The following is a 19648-nucleotide window of genomic DNA, read 5'->3' as shown; positions in this document are numbered from 1 at the left end:
AGTCCCCTTCCCATATGCCTTGGAGAGCTATCCCAGGCACAGGGGAAGGTGGGTGGAGCCGAAGGTTGGAGCCGGTGCGTGTGCACTTCCTGTTTCCCTTCTGCTGTGCCTGGGACAGCTATCCCAGATACAGGGGAAGGGGAAAGGGCTGTGCACACGCCGGCTCCATCCACCAGGGGGCGATTGAGCAGGCAAAGGGAGGAGGAGGACCTTTCTCAGGTGGACCGCTGCCTGGGCTGCTCAGGCAGTGATCTGGCTGGGAAGAAGTCCTGGGGGGAGGTTTAATGGATCCCCCTCCTCCCTTTGCCTGCCCATCACTCCCTGGCCTGTCTCGGGGGCAATTGAGCAAGCAAAGGGAGGAAGAGGATCCATTATACCCCCGGACTCCTTCCCAGCTGGATCGCTGCTTGAGCAGCCCAGGCAGCAATCCATCTGGGAAAGATCCTCCTCCTCCCTTTGCCTGCTCAATCTCCTCCCCAGACAGCCCAGGGAGCTATGGGGCAGGCAAAGTGCTGGATGAAGGGGCAGGAGGATGGGGTAACAAAGAGAGGCAGACCTGTGCTTGGCTGTCAGAGGTATGGGAAGGGCCACAGGGAGCTCCCTTGGCTCTTTCCCCACCCCTGCCTTTAACTGGCTCTGGGAAGCCAGTTAGAGACAGGAGGGCAGGGGGAAAGAGGCATAGACGCACGCCTGCCTCCCTTCATCGCCCTGCCCTCCTGTCCCTTCCCAGAGGTGGCTAGAGGGACAGGCAGGCAGGGGATGAGGAGAAAGAGGCACACGCCAGCTTCTCCAAATCCCCTGCCCTCAGGTCTCTTCCCAGAGCTTCAGGAGGGCGGGGTGATGAAGGGAGGCAGGCACGCACCTTTTTCTCATCCCCGCGCCCTCCTGTCTCTCTAGCTGGCTCCTCTGTTTGCCTGCTCAACTGCCCCTCAGGCAGCCCAGGGAGTGATAGGGCAGGCAAAGGGTCCCGGGGGGGGCTGCTACTTGGCTGGCCAGGAAAGAAACGGAGTTGGCTCCTGGGCCTTTTCTCCTGACGAGAAAAGCCCAGGAGGGAGGGGGAGGAGGAATGCTGGGGAAGTGGCCTTGAGACTCATGAATAATCAAAACTGCAAGTTTCAAGGCCGTGAATATGGATGGCCAACTGTATATAGTCAACAAGCATAAACACTCAGTATCGAAATAAATTCAAAGGCATTCAACAATATGGTACAGAAATTGTTAAGGGTTAAAAGCCAACTAACACGAAATGTTTAGATGTGTGGTGACCACGAGCAATCAGCACCCGGAGGACGAAGCTGATGAGTTACAGCTGTTGATCATAGCAACAAGGTCATTCGACTGCCTGTGTGCAGGAAGCCTGAAGATGAACATGTGTCTGTTTAGACAAGGGGACAGTTTTCTGTGTGGGACAGGAAGAGGCTGAGTTTGTAGGACCACATGGCATTGTGTCTATATAAACTCAGGGACTTCCGGTAATTGTTGTGGGTTTCTGAGAGAGGAGTGGATTGTGAGTTCTGTGTAGTAAAAGTCGTGTTGGTTATTTGGTTTGCACTTTGTAAATAGATAAGCACTTTCGGGAGCTTGGCTTGTCTGGTCATTAATCAGCAGAAGCTTGACAGTGAAAGCTGGACAGTTCCCGGTGACCCGCATTCCATCATTTCTGGAAGACATCCTTCTGCTGTTATCTTCGCTGAGGGCTGTAAACACGTTTTTAAAATTGTCAGCTACTCTGCTATACTCTGACAATGGTTATGGGCCCAGCAGTTGTTGACAGAAGTAACTTTCAACAATGCACTCATGTAAGGAATGAATGAAGTACAGCTTTTCCAACCACAGATTACAAGTTGCTGTTGGCTGAAAGGGTTTCGCACAGAGCTGGCCAAACACCAAATCCCAAGCCCACTTGGGTGTTGGACCTGACATCAGGGGATGATAGTTCCTGTATCTTTTCAAATGCTTCTTAACCAAAGGATGTGTGAAGCAAGAAGGCTTACCAAAAAACTGAAAACATGCTGAAATGGCAGCGAAGTAACAACAAATAGAGGACAAAGAGTGACTGTGATTTGGCAAAGAAAATAGAAAGTCTAACACATCAGCCACATTGATTGACCATGGAAGTAAGAAGTCAGCAAATTTCTTCCACTTGTAGTCATAGAGCTACCTGGTCCAAGGTCAATGAGTAGCCTCTATAATCTCCCACACTGCAACAGGTAGAGCATCTAAGGTACGATCCTCCACATGAAGACTGTTGAAATGGGGGTGTCTGATCTGGCTGTTGTACATGGTGAGGAGATTGTTAAAGTACAGAGTGTATGAAAATGTTCAGATGTAACATTTTGGAAATGGTTATTCACTTTGCAGAAGCCTGGAATTGGCTGCAGCTGGAACTCAAACCAGCAGGTGATGTCCAAGGTCATAGTGTGTGCCATAGAGCGCACGCAGCAATGTGTAAATATACTGTGTCATCTTTGCAAGGGGGAAAGTATTCCAAGATGCACAGGAACTTGTAAGGAAGAGGCAGGACAGGGTGGCCACATGGAAAATGTGTACAGTGGGTCCTTGCCTTACGCGGGGATCCGTTCCGGATCCCTCCGCATAAGGCGAATTCCGCCTATGCTCAAGCCCCATTGTAAACAATGGGGCTCATGCATGGCGGTGCGGCGGCGCGGCGGCGCACGTGGTGCAATGGGTGCGCCGCCCATTCAATTGAATGGGACGCGCCACCCCTTCTGCCCTGCGTGCGCCCCGTGGCTTGAGCGCATATGCTCAAGCCGCGTAAGGTGTGCCCGCATATGACGCGGGCGTGCTGTATATAAGCCCAGATGTCCGTTTGTACAGTTTGGGGTTTGTAGTTGGTGGATGGTGTTGGTAATTGTTTTCGTGTGTGTCTTCGCAACAAATAAACAAAGTGCCTCTTTGGAGATAAGCCAGGCTTTGGTGTGCCTTTTATCTGACAGCTGTTTTCCTGGCATGCTCCAACAGCTTGCCGGTTGATTATCTTCACACAAGGCTTCCAAGTTTACTCTGCGCGCTCACGTTTGCATCAACAGAGATGCACTCTGTGTGGCAGCCAAACATACTCTCCTTGGGACAGATGAAACAGATACGTGAACCACATCTGTCTTGGCGACCATGGATGCAGTAGTTTCAGAGCACTGATGTGTAGGATCCTTTCTGTTAAGAAACATAGATCTCTTACAATTAGATCATGTAGATAGTCCAGCATCTTTTAGGTCCAGAGTGGCAAACCAATCACACTCTTGCATCAATGCAAGTATGGAAGATAAAGTCACCACCCTGAAGTGTTGTGGGCGACCATACAAGTTCACTACTCTCAAGTCCAGAATCCATCACAGACCACCATCTTTCTTGGTGATGATGAAGTACTGTACCAGCATAAAAACTCTGAACATACTCTGGATTGAGGAACAGGCTTGATTACTCAATTTTTTAAGAGGGTTTCTACTTTTTGGAGTAGAACAGTGTAGATCGGAAGAGAATTGTTGGAGGATAAAATCCAAATTTGATGGTGTAGCCTTTCCTTACGAGGTGGAGTACCCACGAATGAAAGGTGATGGAGTTTTACGTATGGTGGAATTTTCAAAGCCAATTGTGGAATGGAGGAGTAGGCAATGATGGAATAATGGATAACTAATCCAAGATCTTCAGGATGAAGAGTGCTTTGGGAAATGGAGGCAGGTGGCCAGGTGGACAAAGACTTCAGGTCTTTCAGAATAGAGAGCAGCATGGATACTGCCACCAAGGTGTCGTCCAACAGAAAGTGAAAGTCAGTGCTTGGGGGCTTCAATGACCTTTTTCGTCATCTGACCAGACTTGAACTTCTGGCCTGAAGCAGAGGACATTTGAGCCATCAAGACTGCCAGTTGGTAACTATGTCAAAACCATGATCTTAACAGACTGTAAGACCATTTTGAGTATTGCCCATACATGAGGCCCTTGGACCAAAACCTAAGGAATACTGTACAAGAGGACTGAAGCCAAACTTCATCATGGTGGAACGCATATTATAGGTCTGCTCCAGCTGAGAGTCAGTCTTAAAATTAAACTGGCCAGCATCATTGAATAGAAGATCTTCTATGATTGTGCAAGCCTGGTCAGAAAGGCATCATGATCAAAGCCAGGCATGGCGATAGAGAGGCACCACTACTGTCAGCGATGTGTTGAGTAGCCATGATCTGATGATCTGATAGTTTGTATACCTCAGATTGCAGAAAAAAGCCACTCTATGATACTCTGAGTTTATTTAGGAATGGAGTCATTTTCTCCCAAAGGAGTTGGTTGTAGGCCCCCATGCTTGCCAAGAAGGGATCTTGAAGATGAGGGCAGCTGAACTTACTCCTCATAGCATCAACCCCCTTATCCTCCTGGTTTTCAGGAGGAGAATGCAGATGGTGTGAAATTCTGGATTGGGCAGCATCGATAATGATGAAATTAGGTTTTGGATGCTGCCCCTGAAGAGGAATGGGTGAATAATCTATTTTGTAAAGAGTCTCCAACTTACTGATGATGGTGTCAACCAAGATTTCCTGAGGACTTGCATGAGGTATGGAAGCATCAGAACTGCTGCAGAAGTAGTTGCTTGTGATTGGATTTGCTGGAAAACCAGATTCTCAATTGGAGTTGGCCAGACGGAGCATCTGATCAACAAATGTCTTGAGGTCATCAACTGGGGAAGAAGGGTCCATTGTGGCTGACTTTCTAGTGAACACAACCACCAAATCCAAGTCACATCCATATCCCGAAGTCTAGGATGTTGTGGAAAGACCAATGATCTGGCGAGCAATGACAACTGTGGAGGTAGAACTAATAGACTTTTTCTTCATAGAAGAAGAGGTGGTATCCTGGGCTTGAGCTGGTCGAGAGGCAGGCTGACCCTGAAATGCATTTTTTTAGCATAATTTCGGGCACCTGACCTTGTTGAATGGAGGTGAGAACAGCTGATTGTGTACTGTCCAAATGGCACTTCCCGCATCTTGAATGTTGTATCGAGGAAGCCTTGTGCCTACAGTGGCAAGTATAATGCCTGGAATGGCTGTCACCAGTAGAAGAACTAATAGCTGTTCGGAGCAGCTAGCAAGTGAAACATCACGGCCTCATGAAAAACCATCTCTGAAGCAACTCCATGCAGCTGAGTCGACGGTCCAGCTACAACTGTAGCTTTGACAGCTAAATGCGAAGAAGAAGATTGAGATGAAGAATGCTCCTTCGATATCTTCTTTTGTTTGAGTTTTAGGCCAGTCTGCACCTCAACCTCGAAAAACCTGCCCAGGGTTGATGGAAGATGTGAAGACTTGTTTCTGGCACTGTCCCTGGCCTTCTTGGCTGGAACAGATAAGGTCTCAACCATAGTACTTGAGGTCTTTTGTTTAGATGAACCAACATCTCTTGTAACTGTCCACCTTTTGCACACTCAATGCTGACTTCTTTGAAGCCAAGGTTCAGTGTCGAGTACCTACTTTGACTCTTGATGTCAAAGGCCATTTGAGACATTCAGACTCTTGTGATTTCAAGGCCTGCTTCTACATAAGAACATAAGGTAATGCTCTCTGTTGTATCTGGCCTGTGAACGCTGCTCAGTGTACACATGAGGCAACGATATGGGACTTGCCCAAATACTGAAGGAATCTCAAATGCCCATCTTGGCCCAGAATCTCAGTGTCGCATTCAATACACTTCTTAAAAAGCCAGCGTGGCCAGAGAGCCTACACTGCTGGTCAATCTTCAGATGACATCTTCCACTGTTCTTGATAAGGTGGCTCCAGCAGCAGACAAAAAGTAATTGGCAGGTTTTGATGGGAACTCCCTTATATGGGGTTGCTGAAGATGGGTGGGTCTACTGCCAAAGCTCTTTAGAATGCTATAAAATGTTCCAAAAGAGGCACTGTGCAGGTGCAGTATAACCCATTTGTGTGAGTCACAGACCACAAAGAAGAATGTTAAAATCTTATCTGCGAGAAAGTTTTCACACTCCCTTATGGAGGATTATAATTTATAAATAATGACATGAATAGCTTCCCTGAATACTGCATGTACTGAATACTGTGACTACTGCATGCAATCTTCAGATAAAGAAATCCACAAATATTATCAGTGTTCAGGAAATCATTAGTAAAATTACTTGCTGTAGGCCTCTTAGCTGATTGGATAATATGATACTACAATATGGTATTTAGGCAAGTTTTACTGTTTTGTGTGCAGGAATAACTGGCCCTCTCATATCAGTGCTGGGACCTGGCTGCACATTTCAGTATTAGAACAGGACAGACATGCTGGTACTTTCCTCATGCACAGCACTGCAGCAGTTTGTTTGCTGGACATTCAGTGAGATGCCTTGGTGTCCCTGGTGCATTTTTGCTGGGGCAATATCACACTTGTTTTTAGCATTAAGCAACTACTGATGCTTAGCATAATTTGCCAAGCACTGAATGCTGCTTTAGCTTCAGGGGCCAAAATTACTATTAATACCATGTCTCTTGTGATGGGAACAAAATGTGGCTACTGCCACAAACATTACAGTTAGTAGTGTTTGAACTGAGGGACAGATTTTGTCCCCATTTCAATCATGTTCTAAATCACAGGCTATTTTCTCCTATTGATATCTATGTATCTATTACAAACACTTAGCACATGTTTATAACAATAACTAGCATGATCCAGCCATTTCTATATATACCAGACTCTCCTAGCTTCATGGAATATTCAGGGATATTCAAATGAGTCTGCTGTCTCCATGCTAGACACCAGCTAGGGCTACTAACACTGCTGGTTGCACTGTAATACATATGCTCATTTCTAGTACAATTATCCAGTAGCCTACTTGTTTACTTTCTACTCCTTGTGCATGAAGTCAGTTTTTATAAAATAAGCAAACTTGGGTACAGCCACTGAACAGATTGGTGAAAAACTGAGATATTTATTGGGATGTGGCCAGATGCATTATACTTTGCGTCACATAAAACCAGCACATCTGGCATCAGTAGAAAGAGAGCCCTGAACACAACTGGGAGTTTTGATTGTTCTTGTTTTCTTGCTCTTGTTCTAAAGCTGCACACAGAAAGTTTTTGTATCAGGGTGGGTGGTGAGAGACCATGAGTGTGATAACTATTATGTTCTGATGTGTTTCAAGAGCAAAAGATGCATTATCCATTTCTTCCTCCAATTCTGCATAGAAAAGATTTTACACTTCATTTATCAGTCCTTTCTTAAAGGGACAGATAGATACACTCATCCCTTCTTATCCGTGGGGGATCTGTTCTGGACCCCACACCTACAGATAACATAAAAAGCAGGGCCTCGAATCCCATTCTTTCCCATGGCTGTTTGATCTTGATAGGTTCCCCTTAGGGTTGCCATAAGTCAGAAACAACCTGAAGGCACATAACAACTCCCTCTCCCCTCTCAAGTTCTACCCCAGTAGTGGAGGTGGACAGGCATCCCCTGGGGCAGATTTACAGGCTGGATGGGAGCTTGGACCAGGGGGGCATGGCGAGCAGGCAGGAGGAGAGCCACGGTTAAGGATGAGGCAGAGGAGGTGAAGGTGGAGAGGGTGGCATGTTGCTGCTATTGCTAGGTATCCCTGCTGAGGGGGCCACCTATCCCTCTGTTTGCTTCAAGACCCACTGAAGTGCATGGGGGACCCTCGAGATAGTTTCCTGACTCGCTTGCGAGTCCCCCAGACATCTTCCAGCTCCAGGCGACAGCTGTGCCCTATAATCTCCTCCTGGTCCAGCTCTTCTCCCCTCAGCCAGCCATAAGGGAGCACCCACTCTGGCTGCTGAAGTCAAGGCGGTTCTGCTCCCTCCTGGTCTTGTCACTGCTCTTTCTCCTCTTCCTCGTCAGAGCAAACCGAGGGAAGAGAAGAGAAAGGCTGCCCTGAGGCGGGAAAGAAGGGTGGCTGAAGTGGCTCCTGCTCTATGCTATGGAACTCTGGGAAATGTAGTTCACGTACACCCATTTAAAACACCAGGACTTGCCATCCGCAGAAGCTCAAATTCGCAGGTGGCAAGTCCGCAGATAAAAAGGGCCGACTGTACTAAGTCTTCAATTTTGTTCCCTAAAGGCTTATTGGTGATATCTAACCTAGCAGATATCCCTGAGAAACCTTTAGGGAAGAAGACTGAATGCTTAGTATCTATGTGTCCCTTTTAAAAAGGACTGAAAAAATGCCTTAGGTCCAATATCTGATGCAGAGCTGGATTAAACCACTGATTGTAATTTTTTTGCTTTACAAAGAGATCCAGCAGGGTGCAGTAGTTTGAGAGCTGGACTAGGTATCAAATCCCTGCTAAGTCATGCAAACCCACTGGGTCAGCTTGGGCAAGTCACATTCCCTCAACTTCAGAGGAAGGCAAAGGCAACTCCCTTCTGAACAAATCTTGCCAAAAACCAAAACAAAAAACCAAAAATAAATAAACAAAAAAACGTTATAGGGTTACCACAAGTCAGAAATGACTTGAAGGCACACAACAACAACAACAACAGCAACAACCTGACCTTGGGTTTTTTTTTTCCAAATCCCTTCCAATTTTGGAGAAGGAACATTATTATATTGAATAAAGCAGTAAATGTGTCTGCCACTATTCTTCAGATCTCCAAGGGGGAAATGGTTACATTGCTGTGAATAAAATATTTAACTTCAAAGATATATATCCAGAAAGCAATTCGTACATGAAAATACAGTTATTAACCTTTATGCACTATCAGTTTCTGAATGGCTTTCCTATCACCAGAGGTAATGTGAACCTCTGAGTAAAATAGTGCTTTAAAACTGTAGTACACTTTATGTTTCTTTGTACTCATTTCTTTGTACTTACATAACCTGATTGCAAATAAATTGTTAAAGGCATCTTGGAATAAAGTTCTGGTGGTAAGGAGTAAGTGGTTGGCTGGTATTTACACCAGGTGGTTTCAAACTGCTATTGTGCTGCTAAACCATGCTGGACATTATTAAATGGTGAACATGCAGTCAATCCCACAAACTGATTTTTCCTCATTTTCTGCATGGTGCAAGACCAAATAAAATAAAATAAATAAAAGGGTGATGAGTGAGAATTTTGACTGTGACAAAACACGTGCAAAGTATACCTCAGAAACACTATAGGTGGATGAGCACGAAGGGAGCCGAGCCTGGTTGTGCAGCGAGGAAAAGAAAACACTGTTAAAAAAGAAATGGTGGAACAGTAAGGGTCTTAGAAGGTTTTCTGTTTAGGTGGTTCCAGCACTGAGACATAGCAGGGGGAGATTCATTTCATTTTAAAAACCAAATTGTTTCATATGCAAATATTTTCTAGATTAGGCCATATAAGGTGGAAATTTACATATAAGCATGTTAAGACTATGGCTACATATAAACAAATACTTCTGAATGATGATGGAGTTTTAAGTCTTCAAGAGACTAGATGAATACGAACTTTTTAGAAGGCAAAATATAGATGTTTAAACTCAATGTTGTTCTTGCTCCATAGATTATTTTGGGCTCTAAAAAATAAGAAGTGTGAAATGATATTGAGCTTTATTTTCTCATAAAAAGCATCCTTTCAGGGTGAGTTATTATTTTGATCTGCTCAGAAATCCATGGTTTTTATAAAAGTTGCTCTCAGTTATGCTCTCACCCTGAAGATTCATAATTCCAACATGGGAATATAACTGTAATTTTGCAATTAATAAAAATCTATACCCATTCTACTATGAACTAAACTTTACAGTTTGATCATAAGTGTGTTATGCAAAAGTAAATCCTGTTCAATGGAATCCATTGCTTGTTAAGTATGCTTAAGATCACATGCTTAAACTTTTCATATACTACTCCAAGTAAGTAAAAAAAGAAAAAAAAAATCAAAAAACTTATTTCTCCATTCATAGAACGCCCCAAGAATTTACAACCTGGACACAGTAAGAAACCAAGATTGTAGCTGGCATCCAATTTACACTTCTGTGACTTTTATGGTTGGTGTAGAGGCAGAAATTTACTATATCCCTCTTGCAATGATCCCATCACTGTAGGATGCATGTTCCTTGTGTGGGTTTCCCTGGCATGGCCATTTAGTGGCTGGTGAAGAGTGGAATGTGGAGGCCAGAGAAGCATCCAGCTATGTCCTGGAGTCCTCTGGAGGTCCCAGAGGATGACACTGCCCTTCTGTGTTTAGCTACAGGGAGTCCAGCAGGAACTTTATGATACATCTCTCAAAGAAGGAAGGCAAAGATTTCAGCTTGTCTGTCCTATTCACTAGAGTTGCCTCATGCCTGCTCCAGTTCTGCTGCCATCTAATGTGTATGAGGTTAATATATGAACACCATTCTTTGATAGCTCCCCTCCCTTAAAAGCTGGAATCACCATGGCCCCCCAAATACATTTTCTGCACACTTCCTTAAGAACATAATAAATGCTCAATACAGAATAAAATTCACCTCTCCATCGTATGTTTTTCAATAATTTCATCAATCAAGTTTTACTGGAATATTACCAGCAATCTATCATTGGGCTGTTCCTGGAACAGGAACTATGCAAGTATTGTACCTTGTGCACTCAAGCCTATGTAATTGTTACTCCACAAAAAGAGAAGAGATGAAAGATAATAGCAACTGGAACTATATTTGTCTCCCTCTATGTGCATAGGTCCTATTTCACCAGTTAACATATTGTAGTGGGAGAGGCACAGCTCTGTTTGCAGCGTCTACACAGATGGAATGTTGTGTCAGTTAGGTTAAGATTCTACGTATACACATTAATTCAATTAAACTGTAATATTAAGACATAGTGTATTGTCTAGGACCAGCTAAAGCTTTTGTCTTATTAATTAAATAAATTGGTGGGAACACATTTTAACAGGTAAAAGGAAATGCTAATCAGTGTAACTTAGCGATAAAGGCAAATTAAATTACTTGCTAGACTGGGACTTGGCAACATGGTGTCATACTGATGTCAGTTCACAAAGAGGAGGAGGTGCAGAAGATGTTGCTAACTATTCCACTCTATTAATGATGGTCTTAGGGGTAGCTCAGGAATTCATCTGACCGTCAGATGAATTCATTCTCACGTTTTTAAACATTTATATAAAACCAGTCCTGCTAATGTATTCAGCTTGTTTGGTGTGTGTGAATGGGGGGGAGGGGGGGGGAAACCCTTTCTGAAAACTATACAAATTATGGGAGAGGAAATCCCAGCCCATAAACCTAATTTGGCTCATAGAGATTGTCCACAGAACCCCACCACCCTCCTCAAAAGCTTTCTTTACACCGTTAGGAGGGACCTCTACCAATCTGCAGCCACTGATTACAGTTAGTTAGTATTCTTGTTCTGAAACTGCAAGTTATTCAATATTAAAATGGAAATACTATTGGGCTAGAGTCAGTGCAGTGAAGTGGTGTGGGTGTTAGACTAGGATTCTGGAGACCAGGATATTAATTGCTGCTCAGCAATGGAAACCTATTTGGTGACCCTGGGCAAGTTACACTCTGTTAGCCTGAGAGGAAGGCAAAGCAAAACTCCTTCTCAATAAATCTTGCCAAGAAAACACTGTGATAGGTTCACCTTAGGGTTGCCATATGTGAAGGCACACAACAACAAAGTATTGGCCCCAATTACCCTAAAGCCACCAGATCCCATCTGATCTTGGAAGCTAAGTAGAGTCAACCCTAGTTAGCACTTAGATGGGTGACCACCATCAAATGAAGACTAACCAGGAAAGTCAGGTACTTAATAATACTACAAAAACTTCTTTAAACTATGAATAGCATGTATTTACCACAATAACACAATTTTAGGCATCCAGTAGAGAATAATGTGAGGTATCTCATCTCTAAAACTCAAATTATCAAAGAAATAATCAGAAATAAGTACCTCACGTTATGGCTACTTTACAAAATTTTTACTGTATGATTATTTTCTAGATGATTTATATAGTTCATTATTCTACTGGATGCCTAAAATTGTATGATTGTAATAAACACATGCTATTCATGGTTTAAAGAAGTTTTTGTAGTATTATTAAGTGCCTGACTTTCCTTGTTAGTCTTTTTTTGTTGGCTGACCCTGCAAAAGGAGCAAATTTAATCCGTTCCTGCCAACGTCTTATTTGAAACCGTAGCAGAGGTCCACTTTGGGAGCAGGCTGTCTGGTCACCACCACAATTTTTAGTTGACTGTGTGCCCTAGCACACAATATATTTAGGGTATATACTTGTGTATAAGTTGAGCAATTTTAGTCAAACAACTGATCCCCCAAACCTGGATCAACTTTAAGTACAATAGGCCTGTTGTATTTATGGTCTCAGGATCTACTGATTCAACCAACTGTGGATTCAAAGTGGAGGTGGCTGAGGCATAACCATCTCTGTCTCTTTTTGCATCTAGTGTGGTGAATACCTGCTCCCCTCCTCATGGGGAGTCTTTCTCTTTTGGGGTGTGGGGAGTGTAAAAAGAGAGTAGTAGTAAAATCTAGTTTGCCCAACATAATAAACAGAAAAATCTCAGCGCTTGAAAGGGCCTGAAGGGAAACACATTCATCCCTCCACTGCTCCTACAGGGAATCTGGGCTGCCTCCATCATAGGCAATGCACAGCTTTGTTGGGGCGGTTGGTTGACGTTAACTCTCTTTTCTTTTTACCTTCCCAATATCTAAAAAAGAGAAAAATTACTTGAGAGGATAGGAGCAGGTACTCATCAGGCCATCCCAACTGCAGCCCCCCCCCCCCCCCCCCGCCTGAAGAATGTGGCCTATTGGTAGGGACTTGCCATTGCCTCTGCTACTGCCCTATGCCATTTTATTAACAGGGACTTGATCATCCATGTTTTTGGGTATCCAAGCAGGGTCCTAGAACCAAACCCCCCACAGATACTCAAGGCCCACTGTAAGTTATTTGGTATCATTTTCCTTTGCTTCTCTTTTACATCTTTTGTTATATGCCTCAACGTTTCATCCTCAACTTATCCATGTCAAATCAAAATCCATAATTTTGGCCTCTAAACCTTCTCTCAATTTATACATGAGATCGATTTATACGTGAGTAATTATGAACAATGATGTAGCATACACACACTGTTATAGATAATATTAGATAGTGTGCCCTTGCCTTATGCAGGGGATCCGTTCCAGATCCCCCCCGTGTAAGGCAAATTCTGCGTATGCTTGAGCCCCATTGAAAATAATGGGGCTTGTGCATACGACAGTGTGCGGTATGCATGCCACAGGTGCATATACCGTTTTCTTTTTCCCCCCAGATTTTTTTTATTTTCAATATCATTTACAATATATGCAAGTTGCTTTGCTCATACAGATGTCTCCAATCATTTATGTTTTACATCTGTAAATTTTTCCTATCCATACTTTTAATATTCCCAATAGAATAAAAAGATATTACATGTTATCAACAGATTTGTCATGACCTTTCTATTTGTCTATAATTATATACCAGCAGCCCATATTTAAGTATTTTTATCCACTCCTTAGTACATTTTACAAAAGCTTTTTTGTCCATGATCCTGTTTTGTTAGCATTTTCGTTGATATATTTCCTTAATTATTGTGAGTTTTACCTCATGAGATCTTTCTTGATGTTGAATGTCCTTTCCCAAAATTTGAATATCGGGAGCCATTCTTCCTGTAGTCTATTTTTGTCCTTATTATTTATCAAAGCTGTAAGTCTGTCCATTTCTTTTAACGCCTGTAATTTTTGTGCCCACTCCTCAATCGTTGGCAGATCACTATTTTTCCATTTTTTAGCTATCACCAGTCTCGCTGCTGTCACAGTATTATTATTATTATTATTATTATTATTATTATTAACCTTTATTTATGAAGCGCTGTAAATTTACACAGCGCTGTACATGCAATCTCCAGTATTTGCTTTCTATTTATTTTTTAAATACAAATGTCATATTTAACAAGTAGAATTCTGGTAGCATTTCAAAATCAATCTGAAATCTTTTTTGAATAGTTGAATGTATTTTCCCCCAAAATTTTTGAATCTTGCTACATGACCACCACATATGGTATAGTGACCTTTTTTTTTTTTTTACATTGCCAACATTGCATATCTATTATTTTATATATATACTTTAATTTTATGGGAGTGAGATACCATCTATTTGCTATTTTCATCTGGTTTTCTTTTAGATCCTGTGATGCTGTAAACTTATCTGTCATTTTCCACGCTTTTTGCCAATTATCATACATTATTACACGTCTCAAAAATCTCAAAAATTAGATGTTCAAAGTTTTTGAGATATCTTGTGCCCATCGCACCATACTGTCTTTTATTATTTCTTTTCCTAATTCTCTTTTTAGTAGTATTTTATATAGCTTAGAAATTTTTTTTGTCTGTTTTCCACCATAGGTCATCCAGTTCGTTGATTATTACTTCTATTTCTTTATTCTTAATATCTTCTTTAAATCTTTCTTTTATCTGTGCATACTACAACCAATTCAGATTTTCCCCCTCTTTGGTTAATTCTTCTCTCTTTGCATACACCATTTTCTGTTTGTCGTGCAGCTTTCAGCATAAGCTGAAAGCAGCGTATACGTGGGTGCACTGTAGTATGCTCTCAGAGAACATTCAGATGAGATCATAGTGTGTGAAGTTCCATATAGACCACATCACTACAGTGCTGTGCAACTGGCAAAGACATCCAGTCTTCCACATGAATACTGGAGCTGAAAACATCTTGTGCGGAATAATGGAAGATTATTAGATCACCTTCTAATTACTGATAGTTCTGGGAAAACAGGGCCAAAATTACATTACATTACACTTAGCCCAGCAATTCTCAGAAGAGAGTAAACCAGGCAGAATTATTGTTCACAAGTTGTGGGTCAGGTTTCGCATAAGCAGTTTAGGCCCTCGTGAAGTCGAAGGGTTTCACAAATGGCATCTATAGGTTTTTTGTGGGTTTTTCAGGCTATGTGGCCATGTTCTGGAAGAATTTATTCCTGATGTTTCACCTGCATCTGTGGCTGGGTCTTCATAGGATTGTGGCATGGAGGTGTGTGTCGTATATATACTGTGTGACACTTGTTTGAGAGGAAGTGATTTTCATGTTAATCTTTGTCTTGGTTTGTTGGTGAATGGCAATGCCTCAGAGTGGGAGAATATGCAAGGAGGAGTCACAGTCTAGCACTCAAACCACTATGCCATGCTAGCTGTACAACCCTAGCACCCCAATGCCTATTTATAGATATTAGGTCTACTGTTTGTGCAGCACATACTTGGGCAATGGTGTCTCCCTCAGCTGCACCCAGATTATCACCTCCTCCTCCTCCTCCTCCCATATATGGCCATGGCCGAGGTCTATTCCTCCCTCTCACCTATGCCTTAAAGCAGACGGAATGCCAGCTGCTTGGTTGTTGCTCCAGGGTGACCACGTACAAAGGGAGCAGAGCCTGAGCAGCTCGTAAAATAGAATCTGGAAAGCCAATCACCTTGGGAGCAGCAACAGAGCAACTGGCTGAGCACTCACTGATAATTCTCTCACCCATATCAGCCTTGCAGCATGGCATGGGCAAGAAGCTTCTTGATTGTTGCTTGGCCAACTGCTTAGCTGCTGCTCCCTTTGCACCCCATCACATTAGGGTCAGCAACTGAGCAGCTGGCTGAGCTGTGGAGAGAGGCTTCTTGGTTGCTACTTGACCCACTGCTTGATTGCTGCTCCCAAGGTGACTGGGTGCAAAGGGAGATGCTTCTCCCCAGTGAAATGGGGCTCAATCCTCTTTTCCTTGGGTGTTGACAGGCACAGCTGGCTTTCCACTTTTTCCCCTGATGAAGAAGATTGCTCAGTCTGAGAGAGGTGAGACGTGTGAGGGACTTTTTTTGAAGAATCAACCCCATTACACCTCGCCCACATTCCCCAGACACATACCTTCTTCAGCTTCAAACCACCCTCCACTCCCCACAATGTTTCTTCTGCTACATCTTCTCTTGGCCTGTTTGAAGAAAGAAAGCAGGAGCAGAAGTGCAACTCCAACCTGCTGGCCAAGTCCTGATGAAGCTCACAAAGCTTAAGCAGGTTCCAAAATCTGAATGCTCCTTTTTGCTGCTGCTTCCCCCACCCCAACATGCCCTGTTGTGCAAATTACAAGAGGGGTGTAATCACATTCAAATATTCCAAATTTTATAGAGTTTTTATTTTATTATTTTATTTTGATTATTTTTAATGTAAGTTTAACTATGTTTTTTTTTCTTTTTTATCACTGTGTGTGTGTGTTTTATTTATTTATTTTTATTTGAAATGGTCTGGAGACTTATTCAATAAAGATGTAGTCATATTCATAGTAAAACAGGGATAGTGAGTTTGTGGCCCTCTAGATATCTGAGTACAACACTATCCATGCTAGCAAGAACTGAGGAGACCTGGACACCTGAAGCATAACAGTTCTTCCACTACTGCTATAAAATTGTTGTCACTTGTGATTTTAAATTTTCTTGCAAACAAGAAAACAATTTGAGTATCTCAAATCTGAGCTCTCCCAAATGTATGAATAGTATTAAAATTACAATTTTTACAAGTCTGCAAACAATTCTGGGGAAATTTGGGGTTAGAACAACACCCGCCTGAACTCAGGATCACTATACGCATTCCCTGTTTGTGATGATGATGATGATAAGTAAAAAAACCCAAACGGACTTTGAAACGTGAAAGTAAGCAATAGCCTTCCTTCATAAAGGTAAAGGTAGTCCCTTGACACAAATGACTAGTCGAAACTGACTGTAGGGGGCAGTGCTCATCTCTGTTACTAAGAGAGCCAGTGTTGTCTGAGGACTGCTCTCGTGGTCATGTGGCCAGCAGGACTGCACCAAACACTGTCACCTTCCCACCGAAGTGGAACCTATTTATCTACTTGCATTTGCATACTTTCAAACTGCTAGGTTGGCAGAAGCTGGGATTAGTGAAAGGAGCTCACCCCATCATGCAGCACTTGGGCCTCGAACTACCAACCTTCCGATCATCAGAATTTGTGTCAACGGGGGAAAACCCTCACAGAGGTTGCTTCCATACTGTTCCCTTTCCTTGAACTGACACCCTTTGTTCATTCTGTTTTCATAAAAAATATGGATGACATTACACACACCAAAATCATGTTTTTTGGGTGATTAAAAGACTCAAAGAGCAAATTGTTTCCATTTCCATATATCATTTGACTTCTGGGCCAACTAGAACAGTACAGTTCCCTTGGCATAATTTCAAAATGATGCAGGTGCTGTGCATCAGCATAATGGAATTTCCTTCTTTTACCTTCCCCTCTCCTCCTCCTACCTGAAAACTACCTTCAGAGAGTTTCTCAGCCTGTTGAAGTGGTTTTGGAGGGTACTAGACCAGGGTGATTGTCCCCTTTCATTTCTACTGGATTTTTGTTGATAGAAATAGGAGTCCAGAGCTGGATCTTTGTCTTTTGATCTTTGGGAGTTAAGTTTATGCATACAAGCTATGAATTAAGAGAATTATAAAAATCCACATATCAAATGATCAGAATGTAGTAGCTCATTCTTTCCATGACATTATTACTTGCTTTTATATCAAATCTGTGGTACTGTGATCAATTAACTGAAAAAGTTCATGTGAGTATCACTGTAAAGTGGAAGGGGAGGTGCCAAATCTAACATAATACAGTGGACCATTGTTATACACTGGGGTTTGGTTCCAAGATCCCTCGTAGATAACAAAACCTGTGGATGCTCAAGTCCCATTAAATATAATATATAATATATACATTAAATATAATGACATAGCAAAATAGTGTCCCTTATAAAAAATGGAAAATCAAAGTTTGATATTTGAAATTTATACATTTTGAAGATTTTCAAACCGTAGATGCTTGAATCCGTGTATTACAAAAACGTGTATAAGAAGGGCCAACTGTATAAACGTCCTACTCACAGTTAGTCTACAATAAATTCTTAGCCATTTTTAAGAAAATGGTGTTTTTCTCACATTGTAAATGTAATACTAACTAGGTGCCACATAATCTGAAAGCTGCGCTGGAAGAGCCCATCGTGCACTGCAGAAGAACTAATGGGGCGTGTGCCCATGGTGCGCATGCATCACCAGCCTGCTGTGCGCCGCAGGTGCAAGCCCCATTACTTCCAATGGGGCTTTAGCACACACAGAATTCTCCTTACGCAGAGGGATCCGGAACGGATCCCCATGTAAGGGGAGGGCACACTGTATTTGATGCACAGTTTGCCATTGCATCATTGACTTTTCTTTTAAGGTGAGCTGATTTAATGAAGGAAGCCACAGTTCTGAGTTTGCAATACCTGAGTCATGGATGTTGATGACCATCTCCCATCCATAGGCTCTCCATAGGTTGAAGTTGACTTGATGGGAAGATAACAACAGAGGAGGAGAGCTTGATTGAACCATTTTGCCTATACAGTCAGCCCCCCGTTTTGTGGGGAATCCGTTCCACCCCCCCCCCCCCGTAAAAATGGAGACTTGCAGATATTGAAGCCCCACAGGCTTGAATGGGGTGTGTCCCTGCGAGCGCATGCAGGGGGTGCGCTGCAGGGTCGCATCCCTCCATGAATATTCAGGACCACGGATATCAGGTCTGCAAGAACAGAGGGGCGACTGTACTTGAGTATGCAAAACAACAGGACTCCCTCTAAAGGGGGAAAGCATAAAAGTTGCTTTTCAGCAAACATACAAAGAGGGGGAAAGAAATATGTCTGTATCTGTACTATATAGTTTAGCTCTCATGTGTGACATATTTTCCTATATTGTACATCTTTTATGTTAGTGCAGCTCTAAGAATTTAAAAAATTAAATCTCAAAAATTAGATGTTCAAAGTTTTGAATCTAGATCAAAGATATTTAGTATTGCCTGTGGTTGTTCACTAAAACTACTCCACAAGGGGATTTGTTTTATAATTAGGAAGTGATTTCAGGTGACAGGTTGATTCTGGAAAGGATTTTGTGGGTCTAGTGGTAACTTTACACATACATGGCCTAAAATTTGGTCAAACATTACACATTATGGCCTGTTACAGACTGCCAAAATAAAGCTGCTTCGGGTCTCTTTGGAGGTATGCTGTTTAAATGATGCATGCATCCTAAGAATCCGGAAGCTGCACCAAAGCTGCACTCCAGTGCTTAGGAACGGAGTGTGGCTTTGGCGCGACATCAGGACTCTTAGGACCCATGCATCATTTAAATAGCATACCTCCAAAGAGACCTGAAGCAGCTTTATTTTGGCAGTCTGTAACAGGCCAATATCACTTTTCAATTAAACCCTATTCATCCCCCCCCCCCCCCCCGCCATGACTGTTGGGATGAAACCTCAGCTAGAAAAAGAAGAGAAGAAAGGAAACGAAGAGAAAAAAGATGGGGATGAGAGGACAAACCAATCATATTGGGTGTAACCAGCCAGCAATTTTTTAAAAAAAATAAATCACCGAGTGAAATCGTACATTTACTCGGAGAGAGAATCCTTTCACATTTCCTTCTAGGTGATCTCTGAGCTCCTCCAGCTTTCGATGGAGCTACATATAAACATCAAAAAATGAATTGAAAAAGCAACCTGTTCTCTTTTCATCTTCTTTGTTTCCATTTTTTTTTAAAAAAAGATAAGGTTATACAGTGTAGGACATTTCTCACTGCCTTTGTAATATATCTAACATTCCTCAATACAAACATAT

The 19648-nt window shown here is 42.5% G+C and overlaps 1 protein-coding gene across 15 annotated transcripts in view; it reads right to left on the bottom strand.

The window, feature by feature from the left end:
* The window catches only part of GPHN (gephyrin), a 411497-nt gene that overhangs the window by 70567 nt on the left and 321282 nt on the right, over positions 1 to 19648 (bottom strand). For 8 of the 15 annotated variants that reach the window (XM_089521676.1, XM_089521679.1, XM_089521682.1 and 5 more), the window contains one exon: positions 9106 to 9147. The exons of the other annotated variants lie outside the window; for them this stretch is intronic. In XM_089521676.1, the coding sequence (XP_089377802.1) occupies positions 9106 to 9147 (42 nt within the window). The remainder of the gene's footprint in view (positions 1 to 9105; positions 9148 to 19648) is intronic. 15 annotated transcript variants of the gene reach the window in all.

This window comes from Sceloporus occidentalis, unplaced genomic scaffold (assembly GCF_023333645.1).
Source record: "Sceloporus occidentalis isolate IW3139 unplaced genomic scaffold, rSceOcc1.0.p SCAF_4, whole genome shotgun sequence".
Classification (NCBI taxonomy): domain Eukaryota; kingdom Metazoa; phylum Chordata; class Lepidosauria; order Squamata; family Phrynosomatidae; genus Sceloporus; species Sceloporus occidentalis.
This window is presented reverse-complemented; position numbering and strand designations above follow the sequence as displayed.